The 18436-nt window shown below is 42.5% G+C and overlaps 2 protein-coding genes and 1 long non-coding RNA gene across 13 annotated transcripts in view; 2 read left to right on the top strand and 1 right to left on the bottom strand.

The window, feature by feature from the left end:
• WNK1 (WNK lysine deficient protein kinase 1) overlaps positions 1–18436 on the bottom strand; it is a 116933-nt gene that overhangs the window by 13622 nt on the left and 84875 nt on the right. For 3 of the 11 annotated variants that reach the window (XM_072954462.1, XM_031670786.2, XM_072954471.1), the window contains 14 exons: positions 14086–14235; positions 12470–12925; positions 11477–11755; positions 10692–10789; positions 10422–10584; positions 9907–10023; positions 9408–9581; positions 9184–9241; positions 8931–9053; positions 7030–8453; positions 5818–5901; positions 4191–4268; positions 3511–3571; positions 385–461 (listed from right to left, as the gene is read on the bottom strand). In XM_072954462.1, the coding sequence (XP_072810563.1) occupies positions 385–461; positions 3511–3571; positions 4191–4268; positions 5818–5901; positions 7030–8453; positions 8931–9053; positions 9184–9241; positions 9408–9581; positions 9907–10023; positions 10422–10584; positions 10692–10789; positions 11477–11755; positions 12470–12925; positions 14086–14235 (3342 nt within the window). The remainder of the gene's footprint in view (positions 1–384; positions 462–3510; positions 3572–4190; positions 4269–5817; positions 5902–7029; positions 8454–8930; positions 9054–9183; positions 9242–9407; positions 9582–9906; positions 10024–10421; positions 10585–10691; positions 10790–11476; positions 11756–12469; positions 12926–14085; positions 14236–18436) is intronic. The other 8 variants (XM_072954463.1, XM_072954464.1, XM_072954465.1 and 5 more) reach the window with 8 other exon arrangements.
• FBXL14 (F-box and leucine rich repeat protein 14) overlaps positions 1–18436 on the top strand; it is a 429592-nt gene that overhangs the window by 395310 nt on the left and 15846 nt on the right. The window lies entirely within an intron of this gene.
• LOC140691288 (uncharacterized) lies at positions 456–2063 on the top strand. Its single transcript, XR_012066883.1, has 3 exons — positions 456–1212; positions 1365–1500; positions 1978–2063. It is a non-coding gene; the product is annotated as an uncharacterized lncRNA (long non-coding RNA).

Raw genomic sequence — 18436 nt, 5'->3', positions numbered from 1 at the left:
CTTTAATTAGCATGAATTACTTTTTAAACTTTTAAAAACTGAAGTCAGTTTACAATGCTGTGTCAGTTTCTAGTGTACGGCATAATAGATCAGTCATACATATACATACACATATTCCTTTTCGTATCTTTTCATTATGGGTTACTACAAGATACTGAATATAGTTCCCTGTGCTCTACAGTATAAACGTGTTGTTTATCTATTTAGTATGCATTATTTTAAGAGGGGACAATAGTAAAGAGCTATAAAGTTCTCTAAAAGAGATACATCATTGATGGCAATTAAGTCCCAAAAGGCAGATAATAATTTTATTATATATACACTCCCCAAAAGTGGGAATCCCTTTTTATTATGTACACCATCCCCCGGAAGTGACTGTCTTACCTGAAATCGCCCCATCTTAAAAACGCCACCAGGGCCTGAAGTCGGTGCTAAGACAGGACCTTCTGTGACTTGAGGAACTGAAAGAAGTACATGGAGGAGGAAGATAACTTAAGTCAGCATCTCTTTTCAATTAGCTGCTTTTCCTTTTGGCCAGAAACACAGCAAAATGAAACTACATATCAGAAGAGGAAAGCTGTTAGAGGCAAGGCTGCTCAGATTCTGTCCAACAAGGGGTAACAGCTATTGTTTGGTTTCCTACGAGACACCTTCAGTGTGAAAGACTGTACTGCTTGTGAAACATGTAAATGATATAAATGATCGAGTCTGGAAATTTATTGTGAACCCTCTGTACATTCTGTTGGACACGTGTGCAGATGACATGGCATTGTTTGAAGGGAAAAAAGCTACATAGCAGCAAAACGGCTTCATGGCTTAATCCAGTGTGAAGAGACACTATAAAAACTGAGGCTAACAGAAAATTACACTACAGTTTCAACCTGCAACTCAAAGATACAAATAAACGAAGCAAACCATGAGATTATACTTAGGATACTAAAGACCTATTTTAAAAAGAAAACCAGCGATGGCAAATTGGTTTAGGCAACACTTAAGCAAAATCCTGGAACAGGACAGTGTAAATGGCAGAATCACTGATAAGCAATTCTGAGTGACTTTAAAGCCACCAAGGTCCTCCTAGTGACAATCACTTGTTGGGGTTTCTTTCTGGAGATAACGGAATATACACCACCATTTCCTTTATTTTATACAGCTGGCAGAATACTGACTTTGGTGTTCTCATTTAACGATGTAACTTAGAGATCTTCCCACGTAAGTGCCTCATTCTGTTTAATGGCTGCATTATGCGAATGTATGAAGTTTTGAAGCGTACCACGTTTTATCCAGGCTTCTACTGAAGGACATTAAAGTTACTCAGAACTTCTTGCTATCATAAAAGTGCTCTAATATGTATTTTCTTATAGGTATGTAGAATAAATACCTGAGAATGGAAGGACTGAATCATTTCCATTTATAACCGACAGACTTAAACTGATCTCCAAAAAGGCTGAACCAAGTCACCAGCGGCTGTTACACGTCTGAACTTATTAACAAGGACAGGTGAGAAGTAGGATCACTTTTAGTTTTACTCTACATTTCTGTTTCACAAAGGAAATTAAGTATTTTCATGTCCAATTTTCTTTTTTTCTGTATCTTTTGATTACTTTTTGGCTCATGCCAAATTTACAGGAACACTCTATATTAGCAAAACTAGTCCTTTTTATGATATGAGCACACAACACACACATTTCCCAGCTTTTCACTTATCTTTGGACCTAACAGCACTTTTTTTCCCCATGCAGAAATTTAAAATCTGTTAATGCTTCCGTGTTAGGTATTAAACGTAACAGTAACATCTTTCTCTACGTTAAGGATCAGCAGTCTCTGAACTGTGGACCAAATTTAGCCCACTGCCTGTTTTCATATGTAAACTTTACTGGACAGTCAAACTCGCTCATTCATGCATGTCTATTGCTTCTTCTGAGCTACAATATGTTGGATAGTTGAAGAGCAAAACCTAACATACTTCCTTTTCAGCCTTTTATAGAACAAGTTTGTCAACCGTGCTCTAGACAGTTGGAAGAAAAAAAGAAAAAGAAAAAGAAAAAGAAAAAGAAAAAGAAAGAAAAAGAAAAAGAAAAAGAAAAAGAAAAAGAAAAAGAAAAAGAAAAAGAAAAAGAAAAAGAAAAAGAAAAAGAAAAAGAAAAAGAAAAAGAAAAAGAAAAAGAAAAAGAAAAAGAAAAAGAAAGAAAAAGAAAAAGAAAAAGAAAAAGAAAAAGAAAAAGAAAAAGAAAAAGAAAAAGAAAAAGAAAAAGAAAAAGAAAAAGAAAAAGACTCCTTTTGTTTTCTTATAGTACTATTTTATGACATCATTTTTCACCTTTGATCCATTTGGAATTTATTTTGGCCTCGGCTAGCGATCGATCTTTGCTTTTTTCCAAGCCACTGTCCAGTTGTCCCAAACCATTTACTGAAACATTCCATCTTTTCTCACTGATTTGAAAGGCTACCTTCTCATATTCTACATTCCACTTTAGTTTCTACACTTTCTAGTCTGTTCCACTGATTTTCAAGGCACTTCCTTTAAAAAGAGAGCCAATTCAGACTCTGCTTGCCTTGAAAATAACTTAATTTAGAGAGGTTTTAAGTGTAAGCATGTAAGGAAGGCAGGAAGAGGTAAAAGTGTTCAGCTAATCTTAGTAACAGTTATACAGTGAATTACCCTTATGTCAGGGGGTGTTGAGGAGAATGGATATTATAAAAAGGAAAAATTAATTTTAAGCACGTGCTATATAAAATCACACTGAGTAAATATAGCTCACGTTCAATTATTTTGACTTTTGATTATGAACAATTCTTTAGGCAAAGGCAACAGAAAATAAATTTTAAACTTCCCAGGTTCTGTGGGACTGAGGGTGAGAAGAGATTGACAACAAAACTTTACAACAGTAGCAGTCAACATAAACTTATGACTGAGTATGTGGGGATAAAAGTTCTAATTAAACATTTAAATTGTTGGTCTGGATAATTTTCACAAAATTAAGTCAGAAATGTGCCTTTCTAAAGAGATTATATTTGTAAACATCCCAATTCTAAAGACTCCAGAAATAAAAATAATTAAAAAAATAAATGTTTAAATTGATTAATTGAAATCTTACATTTGTATTTCTACCATCCATGTTATTGAAGCTTATCTATATCTTTGTATTTCTAAAAAGCCAAAAGGTTGCCAATAAATTAACTTTCATAAATATGCCTGAACGTCCTTCTCTCTCTGAGCAAGGATCTGGCCTAGCTAGTAACAAAGGGCCTCACGTTAAGAGAAACTATTATTACCCCCTGGCACGCCACCCTTCAAAACACAAGAGTAGAAGATACACTGATTTGCTAAAATTGTCTGCTCTAGATACTGGTATTAATGCTCCTCAACCATGAAATACATTAAAACATTCTTTAAAATCGTCTCGCATACGCCTGCCAGCTCACGAGGCTGCGCCTCTGCAGCAGCAGCCTCTACAGTCAGTTACGGGCAGGAATGGAGGCGGCGACGCGGGGAGGGGCGGGTCTCACCGTCCTTCCGAGGCTGCGCTCCTGCTTCCACAGCTGCTGTGGGGGCCGCCACGGACGCCGGCTGCAAACACACACACAAACACAGCACCTTCAGCTGCAGGTGCGCTCAGACCCTCCCGGGCTGCCCTCCCTCGGGTCTTCATAAAGGGCAGAGAGACAGACAGCATGTGCGGAGAAGCACTGACGTCCGAGGGAATTTCCTGTCTCTTTTTTTATGGCCTAAAAGTAAGTCTCATGTAAAGAGAAGTATTTTAAAAGAAATCTTGAGTCTTAACCCTTCTAATTGCTTTCTTAACTTTTCTCATGGGTGCTTAACAGCGTAACCTGGGTATGTATAGAAAAGTAGTTTTAATAGAACATTACTGTGTCACAAGCCTAAAAGGAATGAGTTAAAACTTCACACTTTAAGTATAGCCTCCTCCAAATGCACAGGATTGATCTGCAGTATAATTCTACCCACAGGCAGGACAAAAAAGCATCTTTCAAATCAGACTTTTTCCATAGTTACACTGCGGGGTCAGTGTTCGTCTTTCATTAATCTCACTTCTGTTGACTAGAACAAGCGAAGACACTGAATAGGTGTTACAGGTATATTAAGAATGGTCTAGGTTACAGTCATATTCCAGGAATACAATACATTAGGGTTACTGGAAGATTTTAACAAGGGTTTCAAAACTTACACCAACTGCAGACGTCAGCACGACAGTCTCTGGACTAAGCGTTCTCCTCAGCTGAGCATCGAGATCCTCCAGGGGCTGCTGGGACGGACCACATGGCACAGTAAGCACTCCGGCACCGGCGGAGCCGGTTTACACAGAACACACTTCAGCTTCGTGCTTCAGATCGACACAACATCACATCTGCCCACTGAATATGAAACTCGATGACCTAAGTTAAACTTAGCTATATTCCTTGATTTACCAACCTCTTAAAATTTTATTGTCAAGTTCTTAAGCCACAGAGAAACTCAGTTACATCTAAGGTTTTACAGTTTTGAACCCTTCCTTATTACTTTCTATGTGTGATGTTACTTAAAGTGATAGGAAAGTTATCTATTTGTCCTCTCCTTAAAAATACGTTCTAAAAAAATGTCATCATGATGTGGGGGAGACTATATTGTTCCCTATTTTCTTTTTTGGCTTGGTGCCTCTGAGAGCCTGTCCTTAAGAATAGAAAAAGGACCTATTCTGCCACTGCGGTCAGGCTCTTCCTCCACATCAGCACCACCCTTCATCCTCATCCCCTACGTCCCATCTGCGGTTTCTCATCACACTTTGGGCCCTCTTAGGATCTGAAATACATGTTTTTAGTGCGAAAATAAGTCCAAAACTCGCAATTTATAGACTTTCACAATGCAATTGTTTTCAAAATTTAGCAGCTGATGGAGGAGATTCTCTGTTGGAGTTATTACTTTATTACGGCAAGTTCCTTTAATTATGTTTTACTGTTAAAGAAGCAGGGATAAATTCACACTTCAAGTTAGCAATTTGCCATATTTTTCTATATCTTATTCTAAAATAAATTCCTCATTTAGTTTCAGTGTTACTAGCTTGTCTCACATCAGAAGCTTTCTCATGGTTACGATGGATTCCTAACAAGTACTTACGGGAATTCAACACGTGTTGGGTGGAGGGTAGGGCGGTAAAGAAAATCATAGTCTAACTGCGGGCAATTCCGACTCCTAGTGAGCAGGACTGAAAGTGAGACAGCAGTCTCACGTCCACGTCACTGGCCTCAGTTCCTCTTTGAGTCATCTCATGTTAGCTGAGCTGTGTGGCTTTTGTATTGAAAGATATAATACTTGTTTTTCAAAAACATGACCCTTATTATACCCAATTACTTCATTAGGTGGTCACTGAAAGAAATGTCAAACATTCAAGAAAAAAACAGGCTGTGCTGAACCCACAGAAAAAGGGCATTGCCAGTTATCAGGGAGGTACCCTTCCCCAAGGAACTTACAAAGTTAACTTTGATCACATGTAATTTTTTTTTTTTTTACTTCCACAATGGTCTAATCTTTCACTGTTCTACAAAAGTATGAATGATAGAAGGAATTTTTCTGGCAAAATGTCAAGTCTGCTGTTTTCTTTTTTCGTAAGTTACAAAAAGTATTAATATCAAATGATCTCTATATGATATGATTCTCACTCTAAGTAGGGCCTGTATCATCAGCTATGGTGTTTTAAAAGAAAGTTCTTACTAAGTCAAAACCAAATAGGAGCCAGAAGGCAAGATCATGCAATGGAGAATTTAAACAAGCTTTGTGAAAGAAAGTAGGGGCACAAAATCTGCCAAGTCTTGGGGCACCTGAGTTAGTGAAGGTCCCGGAAAAGGCGGCAGCTGCTCGCTGGGTGGAGTACCAGCTGGAAGTTCAGTACCCACTGGCAGCACCTACAGACAGCGAAGGGAAATTCAAGTCCATGAGACACTAAGAGTAAAGACTGCATACTGGAGAGCAAACCAACTAATTCAAACGCAGAAGGATAAGAATAAAATATATCTAGTTAAGGTAAGCTTGTCACCTGAGTTATGCTCTGGTATCCATCTTACCTGAAGGGCATTATAACCATGATCCTATTACAGGGGTTACTATGACATGCCAATAAAATGGACAGGAATCTTTAGTAAAAGGTTACTCCGCAAGGAAAATACAGAAAAGAAAGGCTGCGTGGACACGTCAGGCGGTCTAGATACGCCTGAGCCACTCATCTGCTACTGTATTATCAGGCTTTTCTGAGAAACAAAATAGTTCAGAAATAACCGTGGGGGCAGGTCTGACAACAAAAGGCACCAGAAATCTACTATCGAGCAGTCTGTATTCTGAGTGAAGCCTCTGCGTCACCCCCTACCCGCCCCGTGAGAGGAATCCTGCATCGATGGCAACGCGGACAGACAGGGCAGGCACCCAGCGCAGAAGGAGAGACACGCCTGGTTACGCGGAGGGGCAGAGACCGGCGGGCAGAGTGAGAGGAAGCCACCGCAGCAGAACCAGGAAACTCGTGCCGCTCATTTTATTCCTAGATTCTTTTCTCCTCTGTGTATCATATTCATCACCAACTTCCAACTTTTTACAAACCCCAAACTGTATGTGTATGGAATCTAAGTGAAGCAGACAATTTGCTTCATTCTCACGCAAACAGACTGTGAACTGCTGTTACTGTGTGTAACTGCCAGCAAAAACACTTAGCTCCCCTTTGGGATGGATTTCTTCAGTCTGTACCAATCTGGTACAATGCCTGTACTTTAACTACTTATTAAATACTCCTAGAAAATTGTGCAGTATAATTAACCCCAAAATCTTGCCACATTTCAAAAGAAAAAAAATCTCATGGTTCAATGTACATATATCTTAAAATCACCTTCAATCAATTTATTTACTAAATACCACGTGTCTACTATAAGCCAGGCATCTTTATAACTACATTTCTAATCTGCAAGGCTGAATTTTTAAAAATGTACTTATTGAGAGGAAAAAAGAGTGATGATATTTTTCAAATTATTTCAGAACAAGAATCTTACTGGAGGTTTAGTTAACGGTGGCTTCACTGGAGCGGTTCCAGGTTTCACTCCTGGTGCAGTGCTGACTGGGGCGGAAACCTGCCCAGGTGTGACTCCTGCTGGACCCGACAAACCAGCTGGTCCTAGCGGCAAACTGGCTGGTGGCAGGCAAGTGCTCGTAGTGGAAGTCATGAGTCTGCCTGGTGCGACGGCAGTGGTCGGGACGCCTGGAGGGACAGTGGTCTCCACCACCAGTGACGTCTCCAGGGAGACGGGGGCGTGCTGAGCTCCAGAGGAGCTGTGCTCACTGAAGAGAGACCGCAGCTTCTCCTCTAAAGTCTTTATGTCATCGATCCCCGGAGCTTTGGGTTGTGTATCAGTGTCTACTTCAGGACAGTGAGCATGGGGCTGGCTGGGGAGCAAAGCTGGCTGGGGCTGGCCATGAATTAGTGTCTGCTGTACGGCAGGCACACTGGCCACAGGCTGTACCAAGGGTGGGATGCCAGGTACTTGGGGTAACAGAGGTGTAGAAGCAGGTCCTGCTTGGGAAGGGACAGGAGCAGAAGCTACAGCTGAGGTGACGGCTGAAGGATGAGCCGCACCAGGCTGAGAAACAGAACTAGATACCCCTGCCCCAGGGGAGGGAGAGGAAGATGAGGCCGGGAGGGACGAAGCCAAGCCTGCCGCACTGCCGTGAGACGTCTTATCTAGGGCGTGTGCACTGACCACCACCGTCTCGGCCAGGGCAGGAGCCGAGGCGCTGCTGCTGAGCGGGACAGACGGCTGTGAAGCCGTGCTCGGGGCCGGAGTGGTGGCAGAAACTGACGCTGACGTGGCTACCCCGGCAGTGCTAACTCCTGCCTGCTGAGATGGCCCGGGTGCAGGCTTAGTACCCAAGGCAGCAGCGCTGCTCCCTGCCGAGGCAGGAGTCACTGAAATGGGCACAGAGGGGGACGCATCCACACTAGAAGCGGCGCCCCCAGGGGCAGGAGCCTGAACTGACTTGGAAGCTGCTGACGCTGAGACAGCGGTGGGCGCCGTGATGCCTGAAACCACGCTGGAGAGCATCGGGGATTCAGATGCATCTAGACCGCTTGATGGTGTCACACCTGTACAGGTGGCAACCCCAGCAGTCCCTTTTTCAGGGGCCACTGTAATCTCAGACTGCATTACTGATGTGGAGATGTCAGTAAGAGGGCAGCTAGCTGCAGGGGCTGATACTGAAGGTGTGGCCGCTACTGTGGTTGCGGCTCCAGCAATGCTACTTGTGGAGGGAGGCACAACTGGAAATGTTGGTCCTGTATGACCAAAGTTGGGAGGTGCTGTGCTGGGCCCTTCTGTCATTTGGGCATATCTAAGTTCAGAAAAGGCCTGCTGTAGACTCAGGGATGAAGCAGAGTGAGACAAGTTCATTCCGGAGCCAGGAGATGTAGAAGCAGCAGCAACTGCAAAGGAAAATAAAAAATTCAAAATCAGTCCATTTTTAAAGAGTGAATTCAAAAGACTGTCTTAATAATCTGTTTTTGGAGTTAACCAACAATGCCACATACCAACAAGGTACAAAGCCTCTCCCAAGGAAATGACAGGCTTTAAACGAGCAAAGTGAAATAACTACTACTTCGATCAGAAGTTGTCAGTATGAATGTCTGCTTCTCGAAAGAACATGGAGTGCGCTCAAACCGTACACGGCAGTAGCTAATCCCATGGGCTGTACCTAGCACAGCCACCCTTTGTGCTCTTCTTCTCCTCTCCACCGTCTGTCTCCCTTCTCCATACGTTCGTCTGTTGGGTGTAGCCTCAATTTGCTACCCTTCCTCACTGTCTTGTGTCATCATTTGAACCGCGGTTTGATGACCAAGCTTCTGCTTGTAGGAGAGATGCTGCAGGACTTACACACACATGTGGTAGAAGTAATTCCTTACCTGTATCTGATATTTCACCAGCAAAAAGCTTTGACTCTCGTAATCGACTTTCCGGCACTGGACTGACTATAAACCGTCTTCCAGCAGAATGAACAACTTGAGTTAAAGAACTGGGAGGAATGCCTGGTTAAAAAGAAACAAACCACTTAATCACATTTTTACGTACACTGTCACTAACATGAAGCTTTGAGATTTTATTATTAACACACAGCTTCTCAGGTAAGAGCAAATGATGGAAAGAAAAGAAATTCACCTATTTGCTGTGGCATGGAAGACACAGGAGCTGGTTGTTTGAACTCTCCTTCCAATTTCTACAACAAACAAAAGTGATTAAATTCATTCTCAAATTCAGTGATTAGGCAAAGCAAATTGCCACATGCAAAGAGAACATGAGTGCTGACAGCCTTAGTTACAGGTGTAACATGGTACCACTGGATCTGAAACAAACAAAGCTTCACTACGGGATGGTGAGCCTACCTGAGACCCTGAAAAGCCATAGTCATCCTTTCCCTGCAGACGCTCCAACCCCTGGTCACCCTCTGGCTCCACACTGACATCCTCACTGAGCATCTCATCGGCTTTTTCAATAATTTCCCGCACCTGATCCACAAATGACTCTCTTTCTGTTGCCAGAATAAAGTCATTGTTCACCTGTAAAAGAAATGCGACATCAGCCTGATTCGTACAGTGTTCCTCAAGTCTTAGGTCATTCAATCCCCATTTTCATTCTTCTGCCCAGTCTGCATTCCATCTGTATTATTTATTTGATATGTAAGTTAGTTCTTTAATACCTAGATAGGCCCCAGACAAAAATATTTCTAAATCACCAGCTTGGTCTGCTAGTTATACTCACACTGAAACTGAAATAAATAGGTAACTGTCAAAACAGTTTACAAAATATTGCCTATTTGCCTAGGGTGGTGGATATGAAGATCAAGGACTAAGGAAAAATCTGGGACTCTAAACTCAGACATACCATAATTGTTGCTATCTCCTCAGGGTTGTCACCATCTAAGTCAAATTTGAATGTAACCATTTTCCGGTTGTGAGTCTCCAGTTGACATTCTACTACCCGGTCTCCTTTATTTGAAACCTAAAAAGAAAAAAGAAAAGTATTTCTAATCTCAGAAGACCATACTCAGCACTGTTACTGGATGTGAGAAAGTGATGTAGGTTATCACTTGAACTTCAGCGTAACGTTACCACTAGTCCTTGAAACACTGGTACTTTGCCTCTTAAACTGGTAGCAGGAAAACCTTAAGAAAGTATCAGGCTTTGAGCTACGTACTTATCTTCCACGAGGAGTTTGGAAGAAATGTAAAGCCTCTGTTGTGCAAATTAAACTCTCTACTGCCTTCTTACAGAAATACGGAATTCAACAGTATCATTTGGGTGATTAGAAGAGCCTAAACTTTCATCAATACACTCTAGCCTTAGAAATACTTAAATAATAAACTAACTATATAAAACCCAGAAGTCAGCAATACTTACATTCAAAATTCTCAATTTGGGGCGTGAAGTCTTTTCATGGCGAGAACGACTTCTCACAGATTTCCTGCAATGCCGCTTCGTGGTTCTCCCTTCATGCCTTCCGCTGGACGATGCGACAGTCTCATTGCCGTCACTCATTCCTGAAGCCACATCTGAATGTGCACTTTGGGGGGAAAAAGTTCAATTTACAATAGGAGATTTAAAGGTTTCACAGACTCAAGTTTCATGCCATCCTATCGACCCATCAAGACAGAAGTTGACTTTACACACCTGTCTATAGAAGAGACCAAGGCGGCAGGGTGGGCGGGCTGTGGCTGTGCCGCTGGAGCTGGCTCTGGAGGAGCGACCTGAGGGACTCCTCGAGTACTCTGTGAACAGAAAGGATAATTCAAACCTTGGCAGTCATATATTTTACTTATTACCGGCCATCCTCAATAAGCTACTCTTTTTTTTTTCTTATCCCTCCCCTAAGTCCTAGAAGCACTACATTTACTAGAAATTCTTAATATTCAGCATCTACAGAAAGTCCTCTTACAATTGCAAAGGGAGATTCTAAAGCTAGTCTCTGGTACAGGCTACATGGTATGTCATCAGCCACAGCTGTCGCTAGGTGGTGAGAAACTACAACCTGCCATGCAGCCAGCATCTCACCAGAACGTGCAGCAGGGCAGGCAGAGCAAAGTGCAGAGGCGGCTCAGCGCTCTCTGAGTGGGGCAAGAGCGATCACTGGGCGCACAGCAGGGTAAGGTGTTCTGGGAACCACCATGGCAAGAATTTGTGAAAGGACAAGAAAAACGGCTGAAGGGCTAGCTAGAGAAGTGAAGTGCTAACAGGATTAATCTTCTCCAAGGCACACTCACTTCCCAACAGAACAGCCAGTGGCAACAAGGCCCCCACACTGGCATTTCATTCTGCTGTAAGAAAAAGTCATTCAGAAGTTAGTTTAAAATAGTTTCCAAACGAACTCTAAACCAGGGGAACCTATGTTTCTCCTTTGTCACTTTTATCCCATTACACATATGTCTTAGCTATAAACATGCAGAAATTCCATTTACCTCCAGAGCTGCTTGCTGGGAGGATGTAGAGGGGGCTTGTGCTAAGCTCACTGCTGGCTGGGGCACTTGAACCTGTCCTCCTATACTGCCCACGGAAACCAAAAGATTTGATTCCACATAAGGCTGCACCACTGTAGGAAAGTAACCTGGGGCAGCCAGTGCTTCTGTCGGCAAGGGAGGGGACAGGACTGTAGAAGGGAGGCAAACAGAAGCCACGCTGGAAGAGGGAGCAATATTTGAATCTCCTGGGTACTGTGGTGGCAGTCGAGGTGGGAAGCCCTGTGACAGAAATGAGGAAGGGGAGTTAGTGTAGGCTGGGTCATCAAATGAGCAAAACAGCAGGACATGCACAGGAAAGCACGTAGCGAAGATGAACAGCACCCCAATCCCTCTCTAATAATTTAAAGAAGATTCTTCCTCGAAATTAAATGACAGACTGATTTCATTTAGGGGACAGGGCTGTATAGAAGTGTATTTTAAATTGCTATTTTCCCCTCTCCTGGAGACTATTTAAATAGGAGGAAGACACAGAATTCCTTCTAGAAAAATAGCTACTTTCTAGTCAGTCAAACAGGAGAATGCAAAACCTCTGAGGTATCCGTCATTCCAGTCAGGTAATGGCATGCTAACACTCTAAATCTAAACCCTGAAGTTTTTTAAGGATCCCATGTTGGCCACCGTATTTACTCTTCCTATAAAAACGTAGCCTGATATATTCTATTATTAGCTATATCTAGCATTCAATCAGCTTACACCGAGTATTGAGAGAACCACTTTCCCCAAAGAGGTGTCTTGGGAAAAATGGAAATGAACTGTCAGACATTACCCCCCATCCTTTCTCAGGAGTTTACTATTTTAGCGTCTATGGTTGAGATCAGGAACTCTGGTTACTGCTAGTTATTCCGATATTCCAGTATCAGGTTCTGAAGTCCTTGATGTTGTCATTACAGCCAAACCCTCTGGCGCCCTCCTTTTTGCCAGTCAACACAGTACCTGGTAGAGAGCATCTCCAGAGGGAAGTGGAGCCTCAGCAGTCTGTCCAAGGCTAGCGGGTATCCCTGTGGACTGGACTGCTGGCTGCAGGAGCTGTGGGTGAGCCTGACCCGGCAGCTGGGTCGCAGGCTGCAGGAGGGCTGGAAGCTGGCTAGGAAGCACAGCGGGTGCCCCTGGGCCTGCAGCTGCTGCAGCAGGTGAAGCCAAGGTGAGCAGAGGCTGGGCAAGGCCAGCTGCCATTGTGGCGGGAAGGGGTGAGAAACCCGGCTGAGCTGCAGAGGCGGGAGGCGCCGAGGAGATATGAGAGACAGGGAACTGAGGGAGTAAGGAAGGCGGGAGTGGCTGTCCCACAGGGAGGAAATGAGCACCAGAATGGACTGGAACAACTGAGGGCTGTGTCGCCACTGGGATCTGAGGTTCGCCTTGGATAGTTGGTACTGGCTGGGAAACTGGAAGCTGGGAAGGGAAAGAAAAACAAAACAGACCAACTTAAAGAAAAAAAAAAAAAAGAGCAAGGCTGCCAAAAGCAAGATGTATGTATTAGCCAAAAAAGAGAGAAAATTATAACAAACACCAAATCCCTGCATACATTAGTATGAGTTAATATGCCACATAGGAGCAGGGAGAGGTGCGCAGGAGACAAGGAGGCTGACAGAGCGGCCACTGTGCCCAGTCTGCTGTGACGAACTCCACTAATGTTTTATTGTTCAACAGCACAGAGACCCCTTCCACACGGAAGGCTGTTTTCTTTACAGCTTGACCGAGATGTGTCTCACGGACCATAGTCCCCTGGCACGTCTGCTGTCCCTAACCTATGGCTGCATCACCGCAGTCACTGAAGTTCAAAGGACTTCCTTTCCCAGCGGGGTCAGAGCTCATCCCTCCTGCTTCTACAATTCTCAAGTCTAACACAGACCTGTAAAAGGACGTATAGTTACCATCTTCCACTGGTTCTAGGAAGCAAGCACCCCTTCTCACCACGGGTAATTTTAACATTTATGAAGTTGAGATGTATCTTACAATTAATGATGTGTCAGTTCTCAGTGTTAAACATACCTTACAACTGACAGTCTCTCAGATGTGATGAAACATGGCAGACCACGCACTGAGCCACAACACAAGCACAAGCCCGATGTAAAGTTGAAAACAGCTCATTCGGAAGAGCCTATCTTCTACAGGGACACTTTTTTTTTTTTAAGGGATTAGGACAAACAACTTAGGAAAAACCCAAGCCGTATAAAGGGTTTTGTGACTTGCTGTCAGTAGGCAGAGGAAGGAGACAATGCATAAATCTACAAGAAAACACAGCGTGACTGCAAACCGAGAATACTAGGTGTAACTGACAACTCTAGACAACGTCCAGATTCAGCTACTAAAGCACCTTTATTAGGTCTGCACCTGTCAAACTAAGCGTTGGCTGATGCACCTAAAAGGTAAACATGTGGGATTATCACTGCTGCATGTAACCATTACATCAACCAATGCATAAGCACAAGAGGTAATTTTCACTTCATTTTTACAGTGAAATTAGCCAACTTCCATACTCCACCACTAGAGAAGGCAGAGGCCCCTCCACACAGCCACGCGGCACTCCCCTCCAAGAACTAAGCACGCACCTGTTTCCCCACTGACACGTGAGGCAACACCTGCAGGGGTGGAGGCTGGCTTGCTGGCTGTGCAGTCAGGGCCTCACTGGAGGCCGGTGCCTGTGGAAGGGAATACTGCACCGTCGGCTGAGAGGAGGCTGTCTGCTGGACTCCCTGCTGCTGAGAAGAAAATTCAATTTTATTTCAAGTCATTAACAGCATGTTTCTGAAGTATGCTTTAATTAGTCTGCTTAAAGAATAGCTCTGATAATAGCTACAAAATGTGAGGAAAGCACTGAACTGGGAACTTCAGCTTTACCCCTTACCAGCTGTGACACCTGAGAGGTGGCCCATCTTACTGCCAGAGCGAGGCTTCCTTCTTTGAAAACAAGGACACTACCACTCAAAGTAGGGCAAACGGAATCAACTATGTGCTAGACACCCTGGTATAACACACCTAAATTTAATGCATGGCACGTAACTGTACCCAAACAATAAATTATTAATAAATTAACGGCCCCCTCTAGCCTAACAAAAACCTGAACTTCATAGCTGACTTTCAGGACTCTCCAACACCTATAACTAGTTTAAATTTTAAATTTTTAAATAAAAGGCAATACCTGTTTGTAATAAAAACTTTAACCAATATATCAGATTAAGAGTCAAATGAAAATACCCAACCTCATTTCCTCAGAGGCAACCAGTTAGTGGTTTTGTGCGTCAACTTTATGGATTTTTTTCTATGCATAAGTGGTCACTCACACACAAGTACACCTGTCTTTGTTTTTAAAAGTAAAGCAAAAACACGCCTATTTTATAAATACTATTCTCTGACATGCCATTTTTATTTCATTATCAATGGAACCAATATCCTAATGATGAATACTTGAGTTTGATTTTTTTGTTACTTAAAATAACGCTATAGCCAATAGCCTTTTACACATGTCCTGGTCCATACCACTAACTGGTTACAGCTTGTATGAAGAGAAGCTGTGTGTGTGTGTGCACTGAAATGTAACTGACGTGTAGCATGATTTGACATATGTACATAGTGCAAAATGATCACCACACATAATTACAAATGTAGAAATACAGAAACCCCTCCTCCATTCAAATTCTTTACATGTAATACACCAGCGCTGTTACCTTCACTGGACCTATACTATGAATGATCCTGTTTTTCTGGAGCATAACTTTCCCTTTCAGTTGTGTCTTGAGGTAAAACCTACAGTGACAAGCTTCTGTTTGAATACATTAGAATAGTTGAATTTTTTTTCAATTGTCCTATAGGTGTATATTCATGTAATCTTTAAGTGGATTTTATGATTTTAATTTTTAAGTAGCAGCTTTATTGAGATGTAACTGACAAACAACTGCACACGTTTAGATCATACACTGTGGCAAGTTTTAGCGCGCACGTACACCGTGGAACTATCACCACAGTCAAGACAGTGCACACGGCCATCACCCTCAGGAACTTCCTCTGGTCTCTTTGTGATCTCTCAGTTCTACTTCTTCCCACCCCAGATCTTATCCTCTAGCAACCAACGGTCTGTTTGCTGTCACTGTAGATTAGTTTACATTTTCTAGAACCTTGTATTAACAGAAGCATACAGTATACAGTCTTTTCTGCTTAGACTACTTTCATTCATCATACTTGGAGATTCATCATATTGTTGCATCAACAGTTAATTCATTTTCATTGCTGAGAAATATTCCATTGTTTGGATATACCATAAGTTGCTTATCCATTCATCTGTTGGTAAATATTTAACTCATTTACAGTTCTGGCAACTAAAAATGAAGCTATGTTTTGAGTTTTTATATGGACATGCTTTCATTCCTCTTGGGTAAAAAAACATCTGCAAGTGGAATGGCTGTGTCCGGTGGTAGGTGTATAACTTGCATTTTAAGAAACTACTGAACTGTTTTCCAAAGTGACTGTATCATCCCACATTTTCACCGGCAGTGGATGAGAGCTCCAACTGCTCCACATCTTCGCCAACACTTAAGTTAGGTCAGGCTTTCTGACTTCAGGCGTTGTAATGAGTGGGTAAAGGTGATAGCTGATGATATCGAACACCTTTTCATGTGGTAATTTGCCATGTGTGTATCTTCTTTGGTGATTTAAGTGATCTTTAAAAAAGTTATTTACAATGACATACAGAACCTGGAATGGTGAAGCTGTCCCTCTAAGAATAAGGACCAAATCTATGTTCAATGTCCTGGCTTTTATTTTAAGACCAATTCTGTCAAATGTTGTCTATAAATGTTTCCAACTACATACACCATTTAAGGTCCTTACAGACACTTTCATTCTCAACAGTTTTACTTTACTCCATTAAACTTTTTTTGGTTATTGTTCAAAATAAGGGGCAGTGAGTAACATGTAATGTGGAAGTATGATAAAGGTTTGACTGCACGGTGACTTCCCTCTTTATTAAGGGGTAAATCTGAGGAAAGCCCACCTCATATCTGGGCACGCGGCTCCCTCCGTCGCCCGTCAACGCGGAGCCTTGCTCACATCCAGACTCAGTGTCTCCTGGAACCCACCCCTTCACTCACCTGTACTCCAGCTCAGCGGAACCCAGGCTGGATTGTTTGTGTCTCCCCTTCTACCTTGCTTACACGGCCCCCTCCCCAACTTTTCTTTGGGCCTAAAGCATTCTTTATTTATCCGAATTTAACTCAAATGCAGAGCCCAGTTCAAATGCTCCTTCATAAAGCCTACCTGACAGCCCGCCCCCTGCTCAGATGTAATCTCTCTCCTCTCACGACATAATCGGTCAACAGTTAAATGGTAAGTTACACAGTCAGACTACTTGGATTTAACTTCTGTCTCTCATTCAGCTGTGTAAGTTTGGGTAGAATAACTAGCTTCTCCAGATCTCACCTCAGCTCTCCCATCCGTACGACAGAAAGAATGATAGTACCTGTGCTTACAGGGTTTATATAAGCATAAAATAAAAATGTAAGTAGAATGCTTTGCACTTTGTATATGTTAGCTGTTACACTCACTTGTTTTGTAGGAACTGCCCACACGTCTACCAGGTGACTTGGGCTCCCTGAGAGGAGCCATGCACGATCCACTGCGGCAGCCCCTCAGTGCCTAGCCCATGGCCCTTCAGAGCATGAACTCAGTTAGAAAAAAAACTGTTTAATTACTTAGTTGGCGTGTATGTGGACTGTCAAAAATGAGCAGTCTGAGAGACATATACCATTACTCTTTGCTTAAAATAATGAGAGGCTGTTATCGCCAGCGACACCACAGAGCGCCCGGGGAGAAGAGGCACTGCTAGGTAGGCCAAGAGTACGTGCTTTCCTTTTTTTTAGCACAATCACACTGGCTAATAATCAACACTTTAGGCAAACCAGTACTGTTTAGCACAGCAGCTCAGCATCACGCTTCGCCTCCACCTGCCTCACGAAACCAGTTCAAACAGCCTACACTGACCGTGTGCTCTCTGGCGGACACAGGTGCTTGATGAAAGAAATGTTCACGAGCCTCAGGTGAACAGAAAGTATGAGAGAACCTGAAGACTCTACACGGACCCTATGGATGAAATTAAGTGGGTAGGGCAGCTCACGACCTTGCGTGTGGCAGCAAAATACCAAGTCTTCCAGTAGAAGAAAGCTATTTTTGTCACCTCTTTAAGACAAAGCAAACCACTGGAAGAGACTCTTGATAAAAACATGAAAGAAAGCAATCTTGTATTCATCACATTCCAGAAACACACGAGGTAAATTTTGATTAAAGTTCATTTCTTTCCTTACATTAATAAAACTAGAGATAGGTTTCCTGAGGTGGGGCTGCCACCTGCAGTATGTAAAACAAAAATCACATTTAAAAATAGACAGACTCTAACCACATACTACAGAAAGTTTATAACCTGTCTTTTCTATATATGGAACCCCAGAAGATAGAGCAAATAAAGCTTCTTGGGCACCTCTGCAGAATCATAAGTCCCTGTCGAACTTTAATATAGAAAAAAAGAACACTATTCTAGAAATTTTGGATTTTGATTTGTAATTTTTAATTCTATCCACTTACTGGCTATGTGACTAGGGGAAAATCAAATATTCTACACTGCATACATATAAATTGAGGGCTCAAGTTCATGATTCTATTTAACTCATGCTATATTTAAAATAAATCACAAAATGAATGTATCTTTAAAAAAAAAAGCATCACTGACACATGAATTAATTGTTGTCTGTACTGTAGAGACAGCCATTTCATCATATTTTTTCCCAGAAGAGTCAACTACCTAATTCTTTTAACCTGACATTGCAGACTTTTCTCACCATTGACTCAATGGCCTTTATCATTGTCTTCTTCATTTACATGCCCAAATATAAGACACCTGACAAATTCCCTTGG

Source organism: Vicugna pacos, chromosome 34 (assembly GCF_048564905.1).
Source record: "Vicugna pacos chromosome 34, VicPac4, whole genome shotgun sequence".
NCBI classification, from domain to species: domain Eukaryota; kingdom Metazoa; phylum Chordata; class Mammalia; order Artiodactyla; family Camelidae; genus Vicugna; species Vicugna pacos.
The sequence above is the reverse complement of the archived record's forward strand: the minus strand, read 5'-3'. Positions and strand labels throughout refer to the sequence as shown.